This window comes from Somniosus microcephalus, chromosome 28, assembly GCF_052327205.1.
Source record: "Somniosus microcephalus isolate GS21.2 chromosome 28, FLI_Smic_1.0, whole genome shotgun sequence".
NCBI classification, from domain to species: domain Eukaryota; kingdom Metazoa; phylum Chordata; class Chondrichthyes; order Squaliformes; family Somniosidae; genus Somniosus; species Somniosus microcephalus.
Genome location: NC_141014.1, coordinates 38,631,978 through 38,658,274, shown reverse-complemented (window position 1 = coordinate 38,658,274; position 26,297 = coordinate 38,631,978). Strand labels below are relative to the sequence as shown.

Here is a 26,297-nt window from a genome sequence, read left to right as displayed (position 1 = left end):
GGGAGCACCTTCACCACACGGACTGCAGCGGCTCAAGAAGGCGGCTCACCACCACCTTCTCAAGGGGCAACTTGCCAGCGACACCCACATCCCATGAATGAATGAAAAGAGAAGAGTCCAGTGTCCTGTCCTCCGAGACTCCGCTTCCAGGTGTTGAGCAGACTCTGTGGACCCTCTGTCATAAACTTGCCCTTCAGAACCTTACCCTGCACCCGCTCGTCGTGCTGTCCGTCTGTACTGGAAATTATTGCCCCCTGTTTATTTTCTCTACCTTGGGGGGAAAAATTCAGTATCGCCCCTTTTGGTGCGCCATTATTGGCCGTGTGCAAAGTTTAGCGCCTGGCGCTAATTATCGCCTCTGACGGCACACTTGGCTTTTATCGCCCCTGGAGGTGATTGGAGCGCTAAATCAGGCGCTTCACACCTCTCTTAAGGCGCAAAGGCCGAGGAGCGAGGCGCTACCTCAGAGCGCTGGCGAAGCGAGGAAGGGCAAATCAAAATGAACCTGCAAAGTGCTGCTCAGTACCCAAAACTCCTTCACACAGCGTTGAATCTCTCCAGAAGTCTCTCTCTCTCTCTCTCAGAATACGTGGTGCAAAAATGTCACCGACAAAAAAAGGCAGGAAGCGGTCGCCTTTAAATAGCGCTCCCCCAGTCCCTTTCTGACTGCAAAACGCTCCCCTCAACCTGTCGTTGCTAGCGGCAGGCGGTAAGGCAGGGGGCGCCACTCAATATCCGGTCCGGGGCGCTACCGGGGCGTTGCGCACTCGACTGACGTCACGATCTGCCGGCGCAGGAGATCGTGGCGGTAGTGTTTAGCGCCGCCACAAAATGCCTAGTTAATTTCGTGAGCGGCGCAAACATCGCCGCGCCCGGGCGCCAGTTGCTTTGCGCCCCATTAGCGCCCTCTTAAGGCGCGAACAGGAGGCGCAAACAGCTGAATTTTTCCTCCCTTAAATCCCTTTATAAAGGACCACCTGTACGTTTGAGGTGGAAGAGGCTGCAGTTGATCAAGTCCCTCCGCGTTGCTCTTCCTACTGATGCCAGTGGTCAACTCCACTGTGGTCCAGCAGTGGCTTGATGTCCACACACCCTTCCTGGACTTACCCATGGGAGTGTGAGTGAGGCGCTGAGCTTACATAAGAACATAAGAAATAGGAGCAGGAGTCGGCCATTCGGCCCCTCGAGCCTGCTCCGCCATTCAATAAGATCATGGCTGATCTGATCTTGGCCTCAACTCCACTTCCCTGCCCACTCCCCATAACCCTCGACTCCCTTATCGTTCAAAAATCTGTCTATCTCCACCTTAAATATATTCAATGACCCGGCCTCCACAGCTCTCTGGGGAAGAGAATTCCAAAGATTCACGACCCTCTGAGAGAAGAAATTCCTCATTTCCATTTTAAATGGGCGCCCCCTTATTCTGAAATTATGCCCCCTCGTTCTAGATTCCCCCATGAGGGGAAACATCCTCTCTGCATTTACCCTGTCGAGCCCCTTCAGAATCTTATGTGTTTCAATAAGATCCCCTCTCATTCTTCTAAACTCCAATGAGTATAGGCCCAACCTGCTCAACCTTTCCTCATAAGACAACCCCTTCATCTCCGGAATCAACCTCGTGAACCTTCTCTGAACTGCCTCCAATGCAAGTATATCCTTCCTTAAATAAAGAGACCAAAACTGTACGTAGTATTCCAGGACTTCCCTACTTTTATACTCCAACCCCTTTGCAATAAAGGCCAACACTCCATTTGCCTTCCTAATTACTTGCTGTACCTGCATGCTAACTTTTTGTGATTCATGTACGAGGACACCCAGACCCCTCTGTACCTCAGCTTGAAGGTTGATGAGGGGACGGGGAGAGAAGGGTCAAACATTTCCCCCACAGTATTCTTGTGGGCTCCCTGGAGTCTGGCTGAAGATCTGCACTAGCAGCTTCCTGACGGCGGGAGAAAGATGAAGGTGGAAGTTGCGCGCCCACAGACCTCCTCCCCCCGCCTTGGCCTATAACGGCTTATCTCTCTTGCAGCATATGGCCCAACGTGGAAACGAAGCAGCCAAAGACAAGTACGAAGCATTTGTGCCCGCATATTACTACATACCGACCTACATGGACTGCCAGTGAGTACAGTACACCACCTAACGCGGCTTCTGCCTGTCTATCTATTGGGTTTAAGAACAACAGGAGACTGTCATTAGGAAAGACTTTTGAGACGTCCATACCAGTTCATCTAGGACATTTATTGGCAATGTTATGCTGCTTTACTCTCCTCCTTTCTTTTGTTTTATCCGTGCACTGCACGGCATCAGTCACACCATAAACTGGGCTACTGGGTCACACACTGGGCTACTGGGTCACACACTGGGCTACTGGGTCACACACTGGGCTACTGGGTCACGCACTGGGCTACCAGGGTCACACACTGGGCTACTGGGTCACACACTGGGCTACTGGGTCACACCATAAACTGGGCTACCAGGGTCACACACTGGGCTACTGGGTCACACACTGGGCTACCAGGGTCACACACTGGGCTACTGGGTCACACACTGGGCTACTGGGTCACACACTGGGCTACTGGGTCACACACTGGGCTGCTGGGTCACACACTGGGCTACTGGGTCACACACTGGGCTACTGGGTCACACACTGGGCTACTGGGGTCACACACTGGGCTACTGGGTCACACACTGGGCTACTGGGTCACACACTGGGCTACTGGGTCACACCATAAACTGGGCTACTGGGGTCACACACTGGGCTACTGGGTCACACACTGGGCTACTGGGTCACACACTGGGCTACCAGTGTCACACACTGGGCTACCAGGGTCACACACTGGGCCAATGGGTCACACACTGGGATACTGGGGTCACACACTGGGCTACTGGGTCACACACTGGGCTACTGGGTCACACTGGGCTACTGGGGTCACACACTGGGCTACTGGGTCACACACTGGGCTACTGGGTCACACACTGGGCTACTGGGTCACACACTGGGCTACTGGTCCACACACTGGGCTACTGGGTCACACAATGGGCTACTGGGTCACACACTGGGCTACTGGGGTCACACACTGGGCTACTGGGGTCACACACTGGGCTACTGGTTCACACACTGGGCTACTGGGTCACACACTGGGCTACTGGGGTCACACACTGGGCTACTGGGGTCACACACTGGGCTACTGGGTCACACACTGGGCTACTGGGGTCACACACTGGGCTACTGGGTCACACACTGGGCTACTGGGTCACACAATGGGCTACTGGGTCACACACTGGGCTACTGGGGTCACACACTGGGCTACTGGGTCACACACTGGGCTACTGGTTCACACACTGGGCTACTGGGTCACACACTGGGCTACTGGGGTCACACACTGGGCTACTGGGTCACACACTGGGCTACTGGGGTCACACACTGGGCTACTGGGTCACACACTGGGCTACTGGGGTCACACACTGGGCTACTGGGTCACAAACTGGGCTACTGGGTCACACACTGGGCTACTGGGGTCACACACTGGGCTAATGGGGTCACACACTGGGCTACTGGGGTCACACACTGGGCTACTGGGTCACACACTGGGCTACTGGGGTCACACACTGGGCTACTGGGGCTACTGGGTCACACACTGGGCTACTGGGGTCGCACACTGGGCTACTGGGTCACACACTGGGCTACTGGGGTCACACACTGGGCTACTGGGTTCACACACTGGGCTACTGGGACACACACTGGGCTACTGGGTCACACACTGGGCTACTGGGTCACACACTGGGCTACTGGGTCACACACTGGGCTACTGGGGTCACACACTGGGCTACCAGGGTCACACACTGGGCTACTGGGTCACACACTGGGCTACTGGGTCACACACTGGGCTACTGGGGTCACACACTGGGCTACTGGGTCACACACTGGGCTACTGGGGTCACACACTGGGCTACCAGGGTCACACACTGGGCTACTGGGTCACACACTGGGCTACTGGGTCACACACTGGGTTACTGGGCTACTGGGTCACACACTGGGCTACTGGGTCACACACTGGGCTACTGGGTCACACACTGGGCTACTGGGGTCACACACTGGGCTACTGGGGTCACACACTGGGCTAGTGGGTCACACACTGGGCTACTGGGGTCACACACTGGGCTACTGGGGTCACACACTGGGCTAATGGGGTCACACACTGGGCTACTGGGTCACACACTGGGCTACTGGGGTCACACACTGGGCTACTCGGGTCACACACTGGGCTACTGGGTCACACACTGGGCTACCGGGGTCACACACTGGGCTACTGGGTCACACACTGGGCTACTGGGTCACACACTGGGCTACTGGGTCACACACTGGGCTACTGGGGTCACACACTGGGCTAATGGGGTCACACACTGGGCTACTGGGTCACACACTGGGCTACCGGGTCACACACTGGGATACTGGGTCACACACTGGGCTACTGGGGTCACACACTGGGCTACTGGGTCACACACTGGGCTACTGGGTCACACACTGGGCTACTGGGTCACACACTGGGCTACTGGGTCACACACTGGGCTACTGGGGTCACACACTGGGCTACTGGGGTCACACACTGGGCTACTGGGTCACACACTGGGCTACTGGGTCACACACTGGGCTACTGGGGTCACACACTGGGCTACTGGGGTCACACACTGGGCTACTGGGTCACACACTGGGCTACTGGGTCACACACTGGGCTACTGGGTCACACACTGGGCTACTGGTTCACACACTGGGCTACTGGGTCACACACTGGGCTATTGGGTCACACACTGGGCTACTGGGTCACACACTGGGCTACTGGGTCACACACTGGGCTACTGGGGTCACACACTGGGCTAATGGGGTCACACACTGGGCTACCGGGTCACACACTGGGATACCGGGTCACACACTGGGATACTGGGTCACACACTGGGCTACTGGGTCACACACTGGGCTACTGGGTCACACACTGGGCTACTGGGTCACACACTGGGCTACTGGGTCACACACTGGGCTACCGGGTCACACACTGGGCTACTGGGTCACACACTGGGCTACTGGGTCACACACTGGGCTACTGGGGTCACACACTGGGCTACTGGGTCACACACTGGGCTACTGGGTCACACACTGGGCTACTGGGTCACACACTGGGCTACTGGGTCACACACTGGGCTACTGGGTCACACACTGGGCTACTGGGGTCACACACTGTGCTACTGGGGTCACACACTGGGCTACTGGGTAACACACTGGGCTACTGGGTCACACACTGGGCTACTGGGTCACACACTGGGCTACTGGGTCACACACTGGGCTACTGGGTCACACACTGGGCTACTGGGGTCACACACTGGGCTAATGAGGTCACACACTGGGCTACCGGGTCACACACTGGGATACCGGGTCACACACTGGGCTACTGGGTCACACACTGGGGACTGGGTCACACACTGGGCTACTGGGTCACACACTGGGCTACTGGGTCACACACTGGGCTACCGGGTCACACACTGGGCTACTGGGTCACACACTGGGATACTGGGTCACACACTGGGCTACTGGGTCACACACTGGGCTACTGGGTCACACACTGGGCTACTGGGGTCACACACTGGGCTACTGGGTCACACACTGCGCTACTGGGTCACACACTGGGCTACCGGGTCACACACTGGGATACTGGGTCACACACTGGGCTACTGGGTCACACACTGGGCTACTGGGTCACACACTGGGCTACTGGGACACACACCGGGCTACTGGGGTCACACACTGGGCTACTGGGGTCACACACTGGGCTACTGGGTCACACACTGGGCTACTGGGGTCACACACTGGGCTACTGGGGTCACACACTGGGCTACTGGGTCACACACTGGGCTACTGGGACACACACTGGGCTACTGGGGTCACACACTGGGCTACTGGGGTCACACACTGGGCTACTGGGTCACACACTGGGCTACTGGATCACACACTGGGCTACTGGGGTCACACACTGGGCTACTGGGTCACACACTGGGCTACTGGGTCACACACTGGGCTACCGGTGTCACACACTGGGCTACTGGGGTCACACACTGGGCTACTGGGGTCACACACTGGGCTACTGGGTCACACACTGGGCTACTGGGTCACACACTGGGCTACTGGGGTCACACACTGGGCTACTGGGGTCACACACTGGGCTACTGGGGTCACACACTGGGCTACTGGGGTCACACACTGGGCTACTGGGGTCACACACTGCGCTACTGGGTCACACACTGGGCTACTGGGTCACACACTGGGCCAATGGGTCACACACTGGGCTACTGAGCCACACACTGGGCTACTGGGGTCACACACTGGGCTACTGGGTCACACACTGGGCTACTGGGGTCACACACTGGGCTACTGGGGTCACACACTGGGCTACTGGGGTCACACACTGCGCTACTGGGTCACACACTGGGCTACTGGGTCACACACTGGGCTACTGGGTCACACACTGGGCTACTGGGTCACACACTGGGCTACTGGGGTCACACACTGGGCTACTGGGGTCACACACTGGGCTACTGGGTCACACACTGGGCTACTGGGGTCACACACTGGGCTAATGGGGTCACACACTGGGCTACTGGGTCACACACTGGGCTACTGGGGTCACACACTGGGCTACTGGGGTCACACACTGGGCTACTGGGTCACACACTGGGCTACTGGGTCACACACTGGGCTACTGGGGTCACACACTGGGCTAATGGGGTCACACACTGGGCTACTGGGTCACACACTGGGCTACTGGGTCACACACTGGGCTACCGGGTCACACACTGGGATACTGGGTCACACAATGGGCTACTGGGTCACACACTGGGCTACTGGGTCACACTCTCGGCTACTGGGTCACACACTGGGCTACTGGGGTCACACACTGGGCTACTGGGTCACACACTGGGCTACTGGGTCACACACTGGGCTACTGGGTCACACACTGGGCTACTGGGTCACACACTGGGCTACTGGGGTCACACACTGGGCTAATGGGGTCACACACTGGGCTACTGGGTCACACACTGGGCTACCGGGTCACACACTGGGCTACTGGGTCACACACTGGGCTACTGGGTCACACACTGGGATACTGGGTCACACACTGGGCTACTGGGTCACACACTGGGCTACTGGGTCACACACTGGGCTACTGGGGTCACACACTGCGCTACTGGGTCACACACTGGGCTACTGGGTCACACACTGGGCCAATGGGTCACACACTGGGCTACTGAGCCACACACTGGGCTACTGGGGTCACACACTGGGCTACTGGGTCACGCACAGGGCTTCTGGGGTCACACACTGGGCTACTGGGGTCACACACTGGGCTACTGGGGTCACACACTGCGCTACTGGGTCACACACTGGGCTACTGGGTCACACACTGGGCTACTGGGTCACACACTGGGCTACTGGGGTCACACACTGGGCTACTGGAGTCACACACTGGGCTACTGGGTCACACACTGGGCTACTGGGGTCACACACTGGGCTAATGGGGTCACACACTGGGCTACTGGGTCACACACTGGGCTACCGGGGTCACACACTGGGCTACCGGGGTCACACACTGGGCTACTGGGTCACACACTGGGCTACTGGGTCACACACTGGGCTACTGGGGTCACACACTGGGCTAATGGGGTCACACACTGGGCTACTGGGTCACACACTGGGCTACTGGGTCACACACTGGGCTACCGGGTCACACACTGGGATACTGGGTCACACAATGGGCTACTGGGTCACACACTGGGCTACTGGGTCACACACTGGGCTACTGGGTCACACACTGGGCTACTGGGGTCACACACTGGGCTACTGGGTCACACACTGGGCTACTGGGTCACACACTGGGCTCCTGGGTCACACACTGGGCTACTGGGTCACACACTGGGCTACTGGGTCACACACTGGGCTACTGGGTCACACACTGGGCTACTGGGGTCACACACTGGGCTAATGGGGTCACACACTGGGCTACCGGGTCACACACTGGGCTACCGGGTCACACACTGGGCTACTGGGTCACACACTGGGCTACTGGGTCACACACTGGGATACTGGGTCACACACTGGGCTACTGGGTCACACACTGGGCTACTGGGTCACACACTGGGCTACTGGGACACACACTGGGCTACTGGGGTCACACACTGGGCTACTGGGGTCACACACTGGGCTACTGGGTCACACACTGGGCTACTGGGGTCACACACTGGGCTACTGGGGTCACACACTGGGCTACTGGGTCACACACTGGGCTACTGGGGTCACACACTGGGCTGCTGGGGTCACACACTGGGCTACTGGGGTCACACACTGGGCTACTGGGGTCACACACTGGGCTACTGGGACACACACTGGGCTACTGGGGTCACACACTGGGCTACTGGGGTCACACACTGGGCTACTGGGGTCACACACTGGGCCACTGGGGTCACACACTGGGCTACTGGGTCACACACTGGGCTACTGTGTCACACACTGGGCTACTGGGGTCACACACTGGGCTACTGGGGTCACACACTGGGCTACTGGGTCACACACTGGGCTACTGGGTCACACACTGGGCTACCGGGGTCACACACTGGGCTACTGGGTCACACACTGGGCTACTGGGGTCACACACTGGGCTACTGGGTCACACACTGGGCTACTGGGTCACACACTGGGCTACTGGGTCACACACTGGGCTACTGGGTCACACACTGGGCTACTGGGTCACACACTGGGCTACTGGGTCACACACTAGGCTACTGGGTCACACACTGGGCTACTGGGTCACACACTGGGCTACTGGGTCACACACTGGGCTACTGGGGTCACACACTGGGCTACTGGGTCACACACTGGGCTACTGGGGTCACACACTGGGCTACTGGGTCACACACTGGGCTACCAGTGTCACAGACTGGGCTACCGGGGTCACACACTGGGCTACCGGGGTCACACACTGGGCTACCGGGGTCACACACTGGGCTACTGGGGTCACACACTGGGCTACTGGGGTCACACACTGGGCTACTGGGTCACACACTGGGCTACCGGGGTCACACACAGGGCTACTGGGGTCACACACTGGGCTACTGGGGTCACACACTGGGCTACTGGGTCACACACTGGGCTACTGGGGTCACACACTGGGTTACTGGGTCACACACTGGGCTACCGGGGTCACACACTGGGCTACTGGGGTCACACACTGGGCTACTGGGTCACACACTGGGCTACTGGGTCACACACTGGGCTACTGTGTCACACACTGGGCTACTGGGGTCACACACTGGGCTACTGGGGTCACACACTGGGCTACTGGGTCACACACTGGGCTACTGGGTCACACACTGGGCTACCGGGGTCACACACTGGGCTACTGGGTCACACACTGGGCTACTGGGGTCACACACTGGGCTACTGGGTCACACACTGGGCTACTGGGTCACACACTGGGCTACTGGGTCACACACTGGGCTACTGGGTCACACACTGGGCTACTGGGTCACACACTGGGCTACTGGGTCACACACTAGGCTACTGGGTCACACACTGGGCTACTGGGTCACACACTGGGCTACTGGGTCACACACTGGGCTACTGGGGTCACACACTGGGCTACTGGGTCACACACTGGGCTACTGGGGTCACACACTGGGCTACTGGGTCACACACTGGGCTACCAGTGTCACAGACTGGGCTACCGGGGTCACACACTGGGCTACCGGGGTCACACACTGGGCTACCGGGGTCACACACTGGGCTACTGGGGTCACACACTGGGCTACTGGGGTCACACACTGGGCTACTGGGTCACACACTGGGCTACCGGGGTCACACACAGGGCTACTGGGGTCACACACTGGGCTACTGGGGTCACACACTGGGCTACTGGGTCACACACTGGGCTACTGGGGTCACACACTGGGTTACTGGGTCACACACTGGGCTACCGGGGTCACACACTGGGCTACTGGGGTCACACACTGGGCTACTGGGTCACACACTGGGCTACTGGGTCACACACTGAGCTACTGGGGTCGCACACTGGGCTACTGGGTCACACACTGGGCTACTGGGTCACACACTGGGCTACTGGGTCACACACTGGGCTACTGGAGTCACACACTGGGCTACTGGGTCACACACTGGGCTACTGGGGTCACACACTGGGCTACTGGGTCACACACTGGGCTACTGGATCACACACTGGGCTACTGCGGTCACACACTGGGCTACTGGGTCACACACTGGGCTACTGGGTCACACACTGGGCTACTGGGTCACACACTGGGCTACCGGTGTCACACACTGGGCTACTGGGTCACACACTGGGCTACTGGGTCACACACTGGGCTACTGGGGTCACACACTGGGCTACTGGGGTCACACACTGGGCTACTGGGGTCACACACTGCGCTACTGGGTCACACACTGGGCTACTGGGTCACACACTGGGCTACCGGTGTCACACACTGGGCTACTGGGTCACACACTGGGCTACTGGGGTCACACACTGGGCTACTGGGGTCACACACTGGGCTACTGGGGTCACACACTGGGCTACTGGGTCACACACTGGGCTACTGGGGTCACACACTGGGCTACTGGGGTCACACACTGGGCTACTGGGGTCACGCACTGCGCTACTGGGTCACACACTGGGATACTGGGTCACACACTGGGCCAATGGGTCACACACTGGGCTACTGGGTCACACACTGGGCTACTGGGGTCACACACTGGGCTACTGGGTCACACACTGGGCTACTGGGTCACACACTGGGCTACTGGGTCACACACTGTGCTACTGGGTCACACACTGGGCTACCGTGTCACACACTGGGCTACCGGGTCACACACTGGGCCAATGGGTCACACACTGGGCTACTGGGTCACACACTGGGCTACTGGGTCACACACTGGGCTACTGGGGTCACACACTGGGCTACTGGGGTCACACACTGCGCTACTGCGTCACACACTGGGCTGCTGGGTCACACACTGGGCTACTGGGTCACACACTGGGCTACTGGGTCACACACTGGGCTACTGGGTCACACACTGGGCTACTGGGGTCACACACTGGGCTACTGGGGTCACACACTGGGCTACTGATCCACACACTGGGCTACTGGGGTCACACACTGGGCTACTGGGGTCACACACTGGGCTACTGGGTCACACACTGGGCTACCAAGAGGAGGGGAATAGAGAGTGCAGGAGAAAGTTAAAGGTGGGATAGAGAACGGAGAGAGTGGAATGTGGACAGGAGAGGATGTGAATGGAGAATGAGAAAGAGAATGGAGAGAGTAATATTGGAAAAGGGGATGGGGTATCATGGGTATGATGGGGAAGTGGGACGGAGGACGGTTTGGACAGGAGGATGAGAATTGCTGATACCGATCTCCTTTGGGTGCTGCAGAGTCCTGCGAGAGCAGTGGATCCGATCGAAGTACGAACGCAAGGACTTCATCGACGCCAATAAACCGCTGGCATACGCTACTGGTAAGTGCGACGGTTTGACCCATCTCTTCATATTCCCCCCTCCCCAAAAGGTGTTGACTCATGCTGTGCTGGACTTCCATGGGGGCCCCAATACCTGGAGCAGGCGATCTTCAGGTGCTAGAGTTTTGGTAGAAGTAGAATTACATGGGATATACGGCACAGAAACAGGCCATTCGGCCCAACCAGTCCATGTCGGCGTTTATGCTCCACTCGAGCCTCCTCCCGTCTTTCCTCATCTCACTCTATCAGCGTAACCCTCTATTCCCTTCTCCCTCATGTGCTTGTCTAGCCTCCCCTTAAATGCATCGCTACTATTCGCTTCAACCACTCCCTGTGGCAGCGAGTTCCACATTCTCCCCACTCTCTGGGTAAAGAAGTTTCTCCTGAATTCCCGCTTGGATTTCTTGGTGACTATATTATATTGATGGCCTCTAGTTATGCTCTTCCCCACAAGTGGAAACACTCTCTCTGTAGCCACTCTATCAAAACCTTTCATCATTTTAAAGACCTCTGTTGGGTCACCCCTCAGCCTTCATATTTCAAGAGAAAAGAGACCCAGCCTGTTCATCCTTTCCTGATATGTAGACCCTCGCATTTCTGGTATCATCCTTGTAAATCTTCTCTGCACCCTCTCCCGTGCCTCTATATCCTTTTTTATAATATGGCGACCAGAACTGTTCACAGTGCTCCAAGTGTGGTCTAACCAAGGTTCTATATAAGTTTAACATAACTTCTCTAATTTTCAATTCTATCCTTCTGGAAATAAACCCCAGTGCTTGGTTTGGTTTTTTTATGGCCTTGCTAACCTGCGTCACAACTTTTAGTGATTTGTGTGTATGTACTCCCAGATCCCTTTGCTCGTCCACCCCATTTAGTTCTAGAGATTTGGTAAGCTATTTGGCCATGAAGGGCATCGGAACCAAGTCTGTTCCTGTCTTGGCCCACCATCCACATGACAGGGGTCACCGGATAGCAATTGGGTGCAGGAACCCTGGCTTGCTTTCCTTCTCCCTATTGACCACGGTACCCCTACTATGGCATGGGGTACGGTAGTGTAGTGGCTTATGTTACTAGACTAATAATCCAGAGATCGTGAGTTCACATCCCGCCATGGGCAGTTTGAGAACTTGAATCCATTTTTTTTTTAATCCAGAAATAAACAGCTGCTCTCAATAAAACTGACCATGAAGCTGTTGTAAAAACCCAACTGGTTCACTAAAGTCCCCGTAGGGAAGGAAATCTGCCGTCCTTACCCGGTCTGGCTGATGTGCCAAATAACTGCCTGAATCCATGAGGTTAAAGATTAAAACTAAAGGCTTTTATTAAGTAAGAACATGGCATCAAGTTAACACAGGGCAACCATCATTCATCACCGACCCAGCCCTTGGTAGAACATTCCAGAAGAGGGGCGGGGCTAGGGAGGAGCATTAGTGGTTACACTGGTGGAACATTCCAGACATTAACAAGTACAACAACAACAACAATACAAATGCCAGAACACAGAGTTATTTCATCACACTGGCCTACATGTGACTCCAGTCCCACTCCAACCTGGTTGACTTTTACCTGCCTTCTGAAATGGGCCCAGCGAGCCCCTCAGTTGTAGCAAACCGCTACACCAGCGGTTCAAGAAGAATGCCCACCAGCACCTTCTCAGGGCGGCCAGGGGATGGGCAATAAATGCCGGCCTGTCCAGCGACGCCCACATCCCGAGAATGAAAAACGGAAATAAAAGAAGATTAGCTCACCCAGCGTAGAGCAGGGATCCAACATGGGGGAAATCCAGAACGAGGGGGCATAGTTTCAGAATAAGGGGTCGCCCATTTAAGACAGAGATGAGGAGGAATTTCTTCCCTCAGAGGGTCATGAATCTTTGGAATTCTCGACCCCAGAGAGCTGTGGAGGCGGAGTCATTGAATATATTCAAGGCGGAGATTGACAGACATTTGGACTACAGGGGAGTCAAGGGTTATGGGGAGAGAGCGGGAAAGTGGAGTTGAGGCCAAGATCAGATCAGCCATGATCCGATTGAATGGCGGAGCAGGCTCGAGGGGCCGAATGGCCAGGACTCCTGCTCCTATTTCTTATGCTCTTAACCCTCTTCTCTGATTGGCTCAATGGAACGCTGGCTGCAGCAACTCACCCATCTGTGGAGCCTGAGCAAAGAGGCCTGTAAGGGTTTTAGGACCCAGAAGAGTGCGAGCAAGCCACTGTTGTGTTTTTGTGATTAAAAACCAAAAACGCTGGAAACACTCAGCAGGTCAGGCAGCATCTGTGAAGAGAGAAACAGAGTTAACGTTTCAGGTCGATGACCTTTCGTCAGAACTGGAAAAAAGCAGGAAATGGAACAGATTCTTAAGCAAGTTTAGGGGCTGGGAAATGGGGGAGGGGATGAAAGAACAAAAGGGAAGGTCTGGGATAGGATAGAAAGCAGGAGAGAGTAAGAGACATTAAGAGATATTCAAGGCAAAAGGAGATGGTAATGGGACAGGTTAAGGAACAAAGGATGGCTCTAAAGGATCTCCTATTGCCTTGAATATCTGTCCATTTTTATTTAGCGTTTTGAGCCACAGTCTTATCAGATAACCAGGCTGCCGAACAATATTACTAAAATTAGTACAGTTTTCGTAAAGAGGAACTGCATTCATCAAAATTACCACATCAAATTTAGAAAGGCCTGTTATCTCTGCACTGCTTACTGTCTCTCAGTGCCCCGCCCATGAGGAGGGGTTGGTTGGACTTGTTTTTCTTGTCCCTGTCACCGAGTCTCCAAACCAAACTAGTGAGAAGTCCGCACTCTCGCTCTCTCTCTCGGGATAAGCCCCTCTTACCCAAGACAAGAGGGTGTGGACGCAGTTTGGCCCAGCTAAGGTTTAGAGACTCTCACCCCACAAAGTGAGCGAAGGTTATCACTTGCGTTTAACCAGCTGAAACCATGCCTTTCACCAGACCAGATCACTGGTTAAACCACCCCCCACCCCACAGTTTGACCAGTCAGGACCACCAGCACGTTAGGGCACCAGTTTAAAAAAGAAAGTCTTGCTTTTCTACAGCGCCTTCCACCAACTCAGGACGTCCCAAAGCACTTTACAGCCAATGAAGTACTTTTTGAAGTCTGGTCACTGATGTACTGTAGGAAACGCGGCAGCCAATTTGTGCACAGCAAGCTCCCACTAACAGCAATGTGATAATGGCCAGATAATCTGTTTTAGTGATGTTGGTTGAAGGATAAATATTGGCCCCAGGACACTGGGGAGAACTCTCCTGCTCTTCTTTGAAATAATGGCCATGGGATCTTTTACGTCCACCTGAGAGGGCCTCCGTTTAATGTCTCAGCCAAAAGACGGCACCTCCGACAGTGCAGCACTCCCTCAGTACTGCCCCTCCGACAGTGCGGCGCTCCCTCAGTACTACCCCTCCGACAGTGCGGCGCTCCCTCAGTACTGCCCCTCCGACAGTGCGGTGCTCCCTCAGTACTGACCCTCCGACAGTGCGGCGCTCCCTCAGTACTGCCCCTCCGACAGTGCGGCGCTCCCTCAGTACTGCCCTTCCGACAGTGCGGCGCTCCCTCAGTACTGCCCTTCCGACAGTGCGGCGCTCCCTCAGTACTGCCCCTCCGACAGTGCGGCGCTCCCTCAGTACCGCCGCTCCGACAGTGCGGCGCTCCCTCAGTACCGCCCCTCCGACAGTGCGGTGCTCCCTCAGTACTGCCCCTCCGACAGTGCGGCGCTCCCTCAATTCTGCCCCTCCGACAGTGCGGCGCTCCCTCAGCACTGCCCCTCCGACAGTGCGGCACTCCCTCAGTACTGCCCCTCCGACAGTGCGGCACTCCCTCAGTACTGCCCCTCCGACAGTGCGGCGCTCCCTCAGTACTGCCCCTCCGACAGTGCGGCGCTCCCTCAGTACTGCCCCTCCGACAGTGCGGAGCTCCCTCAGTACTGCCCCTCTGACAGTGCAGCGCTCCCTCAGTATTGCCCCTCCAACAGTGCGGCGCTCCCTCAGTACTGCTCCTCCGACACGACAGCACTCCTTCATCACTGCCCCTCCAACAGTGCGGCGCTCCCTCAGTACTGCCCCTCCGACAGTGCAGAGCTCCCTCAGTACTGCCCCACGACAGTGCAGCGCTCCCTCAGTACTGCCCCTCCGACAGTGCAGCGCTCCCTCAGTACTGCCCCTCCCACAGTGCGGCGCTCCCTCAGTACTGCCCCTTCGACACTGCGGCGCTCCCTCAGTACTGCCCCTCTGACAGTGCAGCACTCCCTCAGTACTGCCCCTCCCACAGTGCAGCACTCCCTCAGTACTGCCCCTCCGACAGTGCAGCGCTCCCTCAGTACTACACCGAGAGTGTCAGTCTCTGGAGTGGGACGTTAACCCTTAACCTCCTGACTCAGAGGCAAGAGTGCTGCCCACTGAGCCACGGCTGATCCTAAGGTTTATCTGGGAGACAATTGTAAAGGATCCCAACTCCCAGTGACAGGTCGACTGTGAATCACCAGCAGTGCCCGGGAGTATTGCTTGGTTGGCATCAGATTATTGAGTCTGCCACAGAGGGCCAACATGATTCCAACCTCCCAAGGCAAAGCCTTGCATTCTGGAGCCACTTCAGCCTTTTAGTCCCTTTCCTGCTGTACAAGTGAAGAAATGGAAGAGTACACCTGCAGCTTATTTTATGGTAAGCCCATGTCCCACTGCAGTCTCGGTGTAACTACATATCGCAGGTCTATATTCAGGCAACTTTTGGGTTGGCGCCATTTCTGGTGCCCTTGCCTATTTCCAGGTTGGCATCTATGTGTTTCTCTCAGTCCCTCTCTCTCAGGGAGATATCTGTACACTGACTGGTGTCTCTCAGTCCCTCTCTCTCAGGGAGATATCTGTACACTGACTGGTGTCTCTCAGTCCCTCTCTCTCAGGGAGATATCTGTACACTGACTGGTGTCTCTCAGCCCTTCGCTCTCAGGGAGGTATCTGTACATGGACTGGTGTCGCTCAGTGCCTCTCAATTCAATTCAATTCAATTCAAATCGCTTTATTGGCATGACAAGTTACATCTTATGTTGCCAAAGCATCGAAAAACATTCATGTTTGTTCACAAAAATACAGATCTATCCATACAGCGTATAAACAGATATATCCCTGAGTGTATAAATATACTTTCATATAATTTATATATACTCTTTTCTTATATTTAGTGGTTGTCCCTCTGTTTATGGCATACTGTAACATGGTGTGCCGCTAGTGTTACACAATTTCTCTCTTCCCCTAGTAGGTATGGGAGTTTTTGGTCGTCATTCAAATTTCTGAAATCCGGGCATATTTTTGTGAATTTTGGGTAGAAATTCTCCCTTATGCCCTGATATTTTCCACAAGCTGTGAGGAAGTGCATCTCTGTCTCCACCACTCCCTGACTGCAGTGAGAGCATATCCTGTCCTCTCTTGGTAGCCGGGTCTGCCTGTGTCTACCTTTTTCGATCGCCAGGTTATGTTCACTAAGTCTGTACATTGTCAAAGTTTTTCTCAGTTTGCTATCCTTTACCATGGTCAGGTAATCAGCCATGTTGTATTGTCTGTTTAGGGCCAAGTAGCAATTGAGTTTGCTTTGGGTTTTTGTTGTTTCTGCCCAATATGACAGATATTTTTCCTTTTGCTTAGCGACGATTGTGTTGGGTCGAATTCTTTGTGTTACGCTGTCACTGTCCTGGGGCTGGTTATTGTTAGTAGTGTTAGTAGTTACTTCACTGAGTCCCAGGACTAGTTGACTGAGGGTATTCTTCTTTATGGTCCTCTCTTGGCATTTCAGGGCTTCGTAATGATAGCATTGGGGGTTGCTCATTTCTAGGTGTTTCCAAAATTTGGTGGCTCTTTTTTGGATAGTGATTATTAATGGATATTGGCCTAGTTCTGCCCTGCATGCATTGTTTACGGTTTTCCTTTGAGTCCGGAGGATACTTTTACAGAATTCTGCATGTAGGATCTCAATTGGGTGTTTGTCCCATTTTGCAAATTCTTGTTGTGTTAGCGGTCCCCACACCTCACTGCCATAGAGTGCAATTGGTTCAATTACTGATTTGAAAATTTTGAGCCAAATGCTAATTGGGATTTCTATTTGGATTGATTTTTTAATGGCATAGAAAGCCCTTCTTGCTTTCTCTTTCAGTTCATTCACAGCCAGTTTGAAATTTCCCGTAGAACTGATTTTTAAGCCCAAGTATGTGTAGTTAGTGGTTTGTTCAATTTTGGTTGTTCCTAGTGTGAAATTTATTTTGGGTCCCTGATGTCTGGATCTTTGCTGGAACACAAGGACTTTGGTTTTTTGGGGATTTATTGTCAGGGCCCAAGTCTGGCAGTACGACTCCAGCAGATCCAGGTTCTGCTGTAGACCCTCCTTAGTTGGTGACAGCAGAACCAGGTCGTCTGCATAGAGGAGGAATTTAACCTTGGATTCATATAGGGTGAGGCCGGGTGCTGTAGGTTGTTCAAGTAGTTTTGCCAATTCATTTATGTAAATATTAAAGAGTGTCGGTGAGATTGGCGAGCCCTGCGTCACCCCCCACCCCTGTGGGAAGTATTTTGTTTGTTTGTCTCCAATTTTAACTGCACATTTGTTGTTTGTATACATTGATTTAATTACATCATATGTTTTTCCCCCTACCCCACTTTCGATAAGTTTCAGGAATAAACCGTCATGCCAGATGGAATCGAAAGCCTTCTGGAAATCTATAAAGCATGCGTCGATTTTGCTTTTGTTTTGATGAACGTGTTTGTCAATTAGGGTCTGTAGGGTGAAGATATGATCTGATGTTCTATAGTTTGGCAGGAATCCAATTTGGCTTTTACTCAAGACATTGTGCTCCTCAAGGAAGTTTATAAGTCTTTTGTTTATGATACTACAGAATACCTTCCCCAGGTTACTGTTTACACAGATGCCTCGATAGTTATTTGGGTCGGCTTTGTGCCCACTTTTGTATATGGGCATTATGAGTCCTTTGTTCCAGATATCAGGGAAGTAACCGACACTCAGAACCAAGTTGAAGAGTTTTAGGATAGCCAGTTTCATTTTATCGTCTGTGTGTTTAATCATCTCGCTTAGTATGCCGTCTGCCCCGCAAGCTTTTCCTGGTCGCAGGTCCTTGAGTTTTTCAAAAAGTTCTTTTCCTGTTATTATGGAGTCTAGCGGGTTTTGGTTATCTTTTATGGCCATTTCGAGCTTTTCCAGTTTTTTGCATATTTGGTGTTGCTCTGGCCTTAGTGTGTTTTTCTGGTATAATTTTTCAAAGTGGTTTTCCCATGTGTCTCCATTTTGAATGGCCAATTCGTCGTGTTGTTTTTTGTGTAATGTATTCCAGTTGTCCCAGAAACAATTGGAATCAATGGATTCCTCAATGGAGCTGAGTGTATTCTTAATATATTGCTCTTTTTTGGTTCTGAGTGTGTTTCTGTATTGTGTTAGTGTCTGACAATAAGTAAGGCGTAATTCCTCGTTTTCTGGATGTCTGTGTTTTTGGTTTGATATTTTTCTAAGTTTTTTCCTCATGTTATGGCAATCTGGGTCAAACCATTTTTCATAGTTTTTTGTTTTGGGTTTGTTCTTGCGAGCTTTCAAGTTTGACCTTGTTGCCAAATTATCAAAAATATTGTTTAGGTTATTCACTGCCCGGTTTACGCCTTCTTTATTGTGAGTGTATATGTTATCCAGAAAGGTGTCCAAGAGAGCTTGAGTTGATTCATTGCTAATTGCTTTCTGGTATTTTTCCGTGTCGTTTTTGGCCCATCTGTACGATTTTTTGGTGTTGTACAGTTTACTGGGTTGTGTTTCTGTGTTGTTTGTTTCTGTCTTTTTAAGATACATAGTAATTTGACTGTGATCTGACAGTGTTGTTTGTGGTTTGACTATGAATGCTCTGAAAGAGGATGGGTCCAAATCCGTAATCATATAGTCTACGGTGCTGCAGCCAGGGAGATATCTGTACATGAACTGGTGTTTCTGAGTCCCTCTCTCTCAGGGAGATATCTGTACACTGACTGGTGTCTCTCAGCCCCTCTCTCTCAGGGAGATATCTGTACACTGACTGGTGTCTCTCAGTCCCTCTCTCACAGGGAGATATCTGTACACTGACTGGTGTCTCTCAGTCCCTCTCTCTCAGGGAGGTATCTGTACACTGACTGGAGTCTCTCAGTCCCCTCTCTCTCAGGGAGATATCTGTACACTGACTGGTGTCTCTCAGTTCCTCTCCCTCAGGGAGATATCTGTACACTGACTGGTGTCTCTCAGTTCCTCTCCCTCAGGGAGATATCTGTACACTGACTGGTGTCTCTCAGGCCCTCTCTCTCAGGGAGATATCTGTACACTGACTGGTGTCTCTCAGTTCCTCTCCCTCAGGGAGATATCTGTACACTGACTGGTGTCTCTCAGTCCCTCTCTCACAGGGAGATATCTGTACACTGACTGGTGTCTCTCAGTCCCTCTCCCTCAGGGAGATATCTGTACACTGACTGGTGTCTCTCAGTCCCTCTCTCTCAGGGAGATATCTGTACACTGACTGGTGTCTCTCAGTCCCTCTCTCACAGGGAGATATCTGTACACTGACTGGTGTCTCTCAGTCCCTCTCTCTCAGGGAGGTATCTGTACACTGACTGGAGTCTCTCAGTCCCCTCTCTCTCAGGGAGATATCTGTACACTGACTGGTGTCTCTCAGTCCCTCTCTCTCAGGGAGATATCTGTACACTGACTGGTGTCTCTCAGTCCCTCTCTCACAGGGAGGTATCTGTACACTGACTGGAGTCTCTCAGTTCCCTCTCTCTCAGGGAGATATCTGTACACTGACTGGTGTCTCTCAGTCCCTCTCTCTCAGGGAGATATCTGTACACTGACTGGTGTCTCTCAGTTCCTCTCCCTCAGGGAGATATCTGTACACTGACTGGTGTCTTTCAGTCCCTCTCCCTCAGGGAGATATCTGTACACTGACTGGAGTCTCTCAGTCCCTCTCTCTCAGGGAGGTATCTGTACACTGACTGGAGTCTCTCAGTCCCTCTCTCTCAGGGAGGTATCTGTACACTGACTGGAGTCTCTCAGTCCCCTCTCTCTCAGGGAGATATCTGTACACTGACTGGTGTCTCTCAGTCCCTCTCTCTCAGGGAGGTATCTGTACACTGACTGGAGTCTCTCAGTCCCCTCTCTCTCAGGGAGATATCTGTACACTGACTGGTGTCTCTCAGTCCCTCTCTCTCAGGGAGATATCTGTACACTGACTGGTGTCTTTCAGTCCCTCTCCCTCAGGGAGATATCTGTACACTGACTGGTGTCTCTCAGCCCTTCGCTCTCAGGGAGATATCTTTACAGTCTCTCAACCTTCATGGTTTGGTTTGGTCTGGTGGGACAAGGATACAAAGAGGAAATAAGTGAAGGATGGAGAAGAATCAAAACCCTTGAAGTAGCAACAAGTTGTAAGAGGTTACTGGAGTGGAGATATTTTAATCAGAAGCCCTGCCCAGGGAACCAATCAGGGCCACCAGTTCTTAGTGACTGAATGGGATTTGGGGGGTTTGACCAGTGTTTTGGGGATTTCTTTACGCTATTCTGTTCAGTTTTGAATTAAAACTGCAAAGCAGTGACCCTGGGTCAAAATGAAATCAAATTGGATGCTGAGAGCAAATCATTCCTTTCCAACCTAAACACCCTTTAGGCGACATGTTCCAGACAACACCCACTCACCAAACCCTATCAGCAGGCTCAGGGTGTGGCAAAGTCATCCCAAAGTTCAGTTCCTTTTTTCAAAAAAAAGAAGGTTTGTTAGTGTTCTTATCGAGTTTTATCTGGTTCCAACCATAAATTAGAGGCAGCAGTTTATACAGATCTAAAGTTAAGGGTGGGTTCACTACGACTTGTACTGGGTGAAAGACTGGACATGAAGGAGGTGCCGAGGAGCCCACACAAGCCTCATCGCCACGTGGCCCAGTTGGATTAGAGTGTCTATCTGAATCCAACAGGTTCAAACCCTGGTCAGTGCTGAATCAGTGGGAACACCAACACCTCCAAGTTCCCCTCCATGTCACACGCCATCCCGACTAGGACATCTATCACACGTTCCTTCATCGTCACTGGGCCAAAACCCTGGGACTCTCTACTCGACCACATAGTGGGAGCAACATCGCCACGCGGTCTGCACCGGTTCAAGAAGAAGGCCCACCAGCACCTTCTCTGGGCAACTAGAGATGGGCGATAAATGCTGGCCCTGCCGGCAACGCAACAATCACATCCCAAGAATACACGTTAAAGCAATCAGCTACAGCACGGGTTAGATACAGAGTAAAGCTCCCTCTACACTGTCCCATCAAACACTCCCAGGAAAGGTACAGCACGGGTTAGATAAAGAGTAATGCTCCCTCTACACTGTCCCAACAAACACTCCCAGGGCAGGTACAACACGGGTTAGATACAGAGTAAAGCTCCCTCTACACTGTCCCATCAAACACTCCCAGGGCAGGTACAGCACGGGTTAGATACAGAGTAAAGCTCCCTCCACACTGTCCCATCAAACACTCCCAGGGCAGGTACAGCACGGGTTAGATACAGAGTAAAGCTCCCTCTACACTGCCCCATCAAACACTCCCAGGACAGGTACGGCACGGGTTAGATACAGAGTAAAGCTCCCTCTACACTGCCCCATCAAACACTCCCAGGGCAGGTACAGCACGGGTTAGATACAGAGTAAAGCTCCCTCTACACTGTCCCATCAAACACTGCCAGGGCAGGTACAGCACGGGTTAGATACAGAGTAAAGCTCCCTCTACACTGTCCCATCAAACACTCCCAGGGCAGGTACAGCACGGGTTAGATACACAGTAAACCTCCCTCTACACTGTCCCATCAAACACTCCCAGGGCAGGTACAGCACGGGTTAGATACAGAGTAAAGCTCCCCCTACACTGTCCCATCAAACACTCCCAGGGCAGGTACAGCACGGGTTAGATACAGAGTAAAGCTCCCCCTACACTGTCCCATCAAACACTCCCAGGGCAGGTACAGCACGGGTTAGATACAGAGTAAAGCTCCCTCTACACTGTCCCATCAAACACTCCCAGGGCAGGTACAGCACGGGTTAGATACAGAGTAAAGCTCCCTCTACACTGTCCCATCAAACACTCCCAGGGCAGGTACAGCACGGGTTAGATACAGAGTAAAGCTCCCTCTACACTGTCCCATCAAACACTCCCAGGGCAGGTACAGCACGGGTTAGATACAGAGTAAAGCTCCCTCTACACTGTCCCATCAAACACTCCCAGGGCAGGTACAGCACGGGTTAGATACAGAGTAAAGCTCCCCCTACACTGTCCCATCAAACACTCCCAGGGCAGGTACAGCACGGGTTAGATACAGAGTAAAGCTCCCTCTACACTGTCCCATCAAACACTCCCAGGGCAGGTACAGCACGGGTTAGATACAGAGTAAAGCTCCCTCTACACTGTCCCATCAAACACTCCCAGGGCAGGTACAGCACGGGTTAGATACAGAGTAAAGCTCCCTCTACACTGTCCCATCAAACACTCCCAGGGCAGGTACAGCACGGGTTAGATACAGAGTAAAGCTCCCTCCACACTGTCCCATCAAACACTCCCAGGGCAGGTACAGCACGGGTTAGATACAGAGTAAAGCTCCCTCTACACTGTCCCATCAAACACTCCCAGGGCAGGTACAGCACGGGTTAGATACAGAGTAAAGCTCCCTCTACACTGTCCCATCAAACACTCCCAGGGCAGGTACAGCACAGGTTAGATACAGAGTAAAGCTCCCTCTACACTGTCCCATCAAACACTCCCAGGGCAGGTACAGCACGGGTTAGATACAGAGTAAAGCTCCCTCTACACTGTCCCATCAAACACTCCCAGGGCAGGTACAGCACGGGTTAGATACAGAGTAAAGCTCCCTCTACACTGTCCCATCAAACACTCCCAGGGCAGGTACAGCACGGGTTAGATACAGAGTAAAGCTCCCTCTGCACTGTCCCATCAAACACTCCCAGGGCAGGTACAGCACGGGTTAGATACAGAGTAAAGCAGTAAGGGTCCTATGTGAAATGAATGAGGCAGTCCCAGCCCAGTTGTTGTTGGGCATGCGACTATATCACCAAACAGTCTCTAATTCAGTATTAGATGGCATTCTCAGTCAGAGAGGCGACAGAATGGCTGGTGTAGGAAGTGGAAAACAAATGCCACATTGGGGCAGTAGGGGGCACCTTCTGAGGTTAGGGTTCAGAATCATACACACGTGTGCACGTTTAAACACACGCCCACACATACATACAGACATGCACAAACACACGCGTGCACACGAACACGCACACACGTCCACATAAACACGCGCACGTACACATGCATGCACACGTGCGCGCACCATACCCGTACTCACGCGCATGTACACATTTCCCAGCTGCAGTCACAGGATAGCAATCAGGAGGAGGAACCCTGGCTTATTCACCTCCCTGTCCAGGGCACAGAGACTAGATTTAGCACCTCTACTGATGCCCCAGACAAGAGTGCAAACTGCAAAATGAACCCAGAAACTTTTAGCCTGTTCCCCAATGATTTCCCCTCATCGATAAAGCTTCTACAGAAAATCCTACACCTTAAAGAGATCACAAAGCATGTCTCTTGTGGAGGGAGCATAATTTTACACACTAGTAATGCAACGCCCCTTTAAAAGGAAATAAACTTTCATTTATATAGCGCCTTTCATGACCTGATGCCTGGCTGAGTGCAGCTGCAACAACATTCAAGAAGCTCGACACCATCCAGGACAAAGTAGCCCGTTTGATTGGCACCCCATCCACCACCTTAAACATCCACTCCCTCCACCACCGGCGCACCGTGGCTGCAGTGTGTACCACCTACAAGATGCACTGCAGCAACTCACCAAGGCTTCTTCGGCAGCACCTCCCAAACCCACGACCTCTTCCACCTAGAAGGACAAGGGCAGCAGGCGCATGGGAACACCACCACCTCCAAGTTCCCCTCCAAGTCACACATCACCCTGACTTAGAAATATATCGGCCGATCCTTCATCGCCGCTGGGTCAAAATCCTGGAACTCCCTCCCTAACAGCACTGTGGGAGTACCTTCACCACACGGACTGCAGCGGTTCAAGAAGGCGGCTCGCCACCACCTTCTCAAGGGCGATTAGGGATGGGCAATAAATGCTGGGCCTCGCCAGCGACACTCACATCCCATGAATGTAAAAATAAAACTAAAAGGTCGTCCCAAAGCGCTTTACAGCCAATGAAGTATTTTTAAAGTGTAATCACTGTTGGAATATTGGTTTGCTGTCACGTGAACTAATACTCCTGTTGCCATATGTTTTCTGCCACAGGTTACAGAGAAGGGTTTCTATGGAAACGCGGCCGGGACAATGGACAGTTCCTGAATCGGAAGTTTGTTCTGTCAGAGGCCGATGGAATGCTGAAGTACTTTGCAAAGATCGACGTAGGTTTAGCCTTGTTAAAGGGTTTCATCCTGACTGAATTATCCAGCCTGGGGGAGGGGGCGGGGGGCTGGCAGGGACTGTGACACAATGTGGAGGAGCCCAATAGAACCCGTCCGAGGGTCTGTTGTTCCATGCATGGTGCGGGTTTCATTAACGGGGGTAACACATTCATTGCTCACATCACACAGAATAATTTCAGCACAAAAGTCGTGAGCAAAAGAACTTCCATTTGTACCGCACCCCTCACGACCTCAGGACATTCCACACTCACCTCTCAGTCAGAAGGTTGTGGGTTCATAGTCCCCACTCCAGAGACTTTAGCACAAAAATCTAGGCTGACACTCCCAGTGCAGTACTGAGGGAGCGCTGCACTGTCGGAGGGGCAGTACTGAGGGAGCGCTGCACTGTCGGAGGGGCAGTACTGAGGGAGCGCTGCACTGTCAGAGGGTCAGTACTGAGGGAGCGTTGCACTGTCGGAAGGGCAGTACTGAGGGAGTGCTGCACTGTCGGAGGGGCAGTACTGAGGGAGCGCCGCACTGTCGGAGGGGCAGTACTGAGGGAGCGTTGCACTGTCGGAAGGGCAGTACTGAGGGAGCGCTGCACTGTTGGAGGGGCAGTACTGAGGGAGCGCTGCACTGTCAGAGGGTCAGTACTGAGGGAGCGTTGCACTGTCGGAGGGGCAGTACTGAGGGAGCGCCGCACTGTCGGAGGGGCAGTACTGAGGGAGCGTTGCACTGTCGGAAGGGCAGTACTGAGGGAGCGCTGCACTGTTGGAGGGGCAGTACAGAGGGAGCGCCGCACTGTCGGAGGGGCAGTACTGAGGGAGCGCCGCACTGTCGGAGGGGCAGTACTGAGGGAGCGCCGCACTGTCAGAGGGGCAGTACTGAGGGAGCGCCGCACTGTCGGAGGGGCAGTACTGAGGGAGTGCCGCACTGTCGGAGGGGCAGTACTGAGGGAGCGCTGCACTGTCGGAGGGGCAGTACTGAGGGAGTGTTGCACTGTCGGAAGGGCAGTACTGAGGGAGCGCTGCACTGTCGGAGGGGCAGTACTGAGGGAGTGCTGCACTGTCGGAGGGGCAGTACTGAGGGAGCGCCGCACTGTCGGAGGGGCAGTACTGAGGGAGCGTTGCACTGTCGGAAGGGCAGTACTGAGGGAGCGCCGCACTGTCAGAGGGTCAGTACTGAGGGAGCGCTGCACTGTCGGAGGGGCAGTACTGAGGGAGCGCCGCACTGTCGGAGGGGCAGTACT

General features: G+C 53.5%; 1 protein-coding gene across 1 annotated transcript in view; it reads left to right on the top strand.

The window, feature by feature from the left end:
- The window catches only part of LOC147099630 (arf-GAP with dual PH domain-containing protein 1), a 90,298-nt gene that overhangs the window by 40,116 nt on the left and 23,885 nt on the right, over nt 1-26,297 (top strand). The window contains exons 3-5 of the mRNA XM_085969892.1: nt 2,030-2,121; nt 11,493-11,575; nt 24,936-25,048. Of these exons, the coding sequence (XP_085826018.1) occupies nt 2,030-2,121; nt 11,493-11,575; nt 24,936-25,048 (288 nt within the window). The remainder of the gene's footprint in view (nt 1-2,029; nt 2,122-11,492; nt 11,576-24,935; nt 25,049-26,297) is intronic.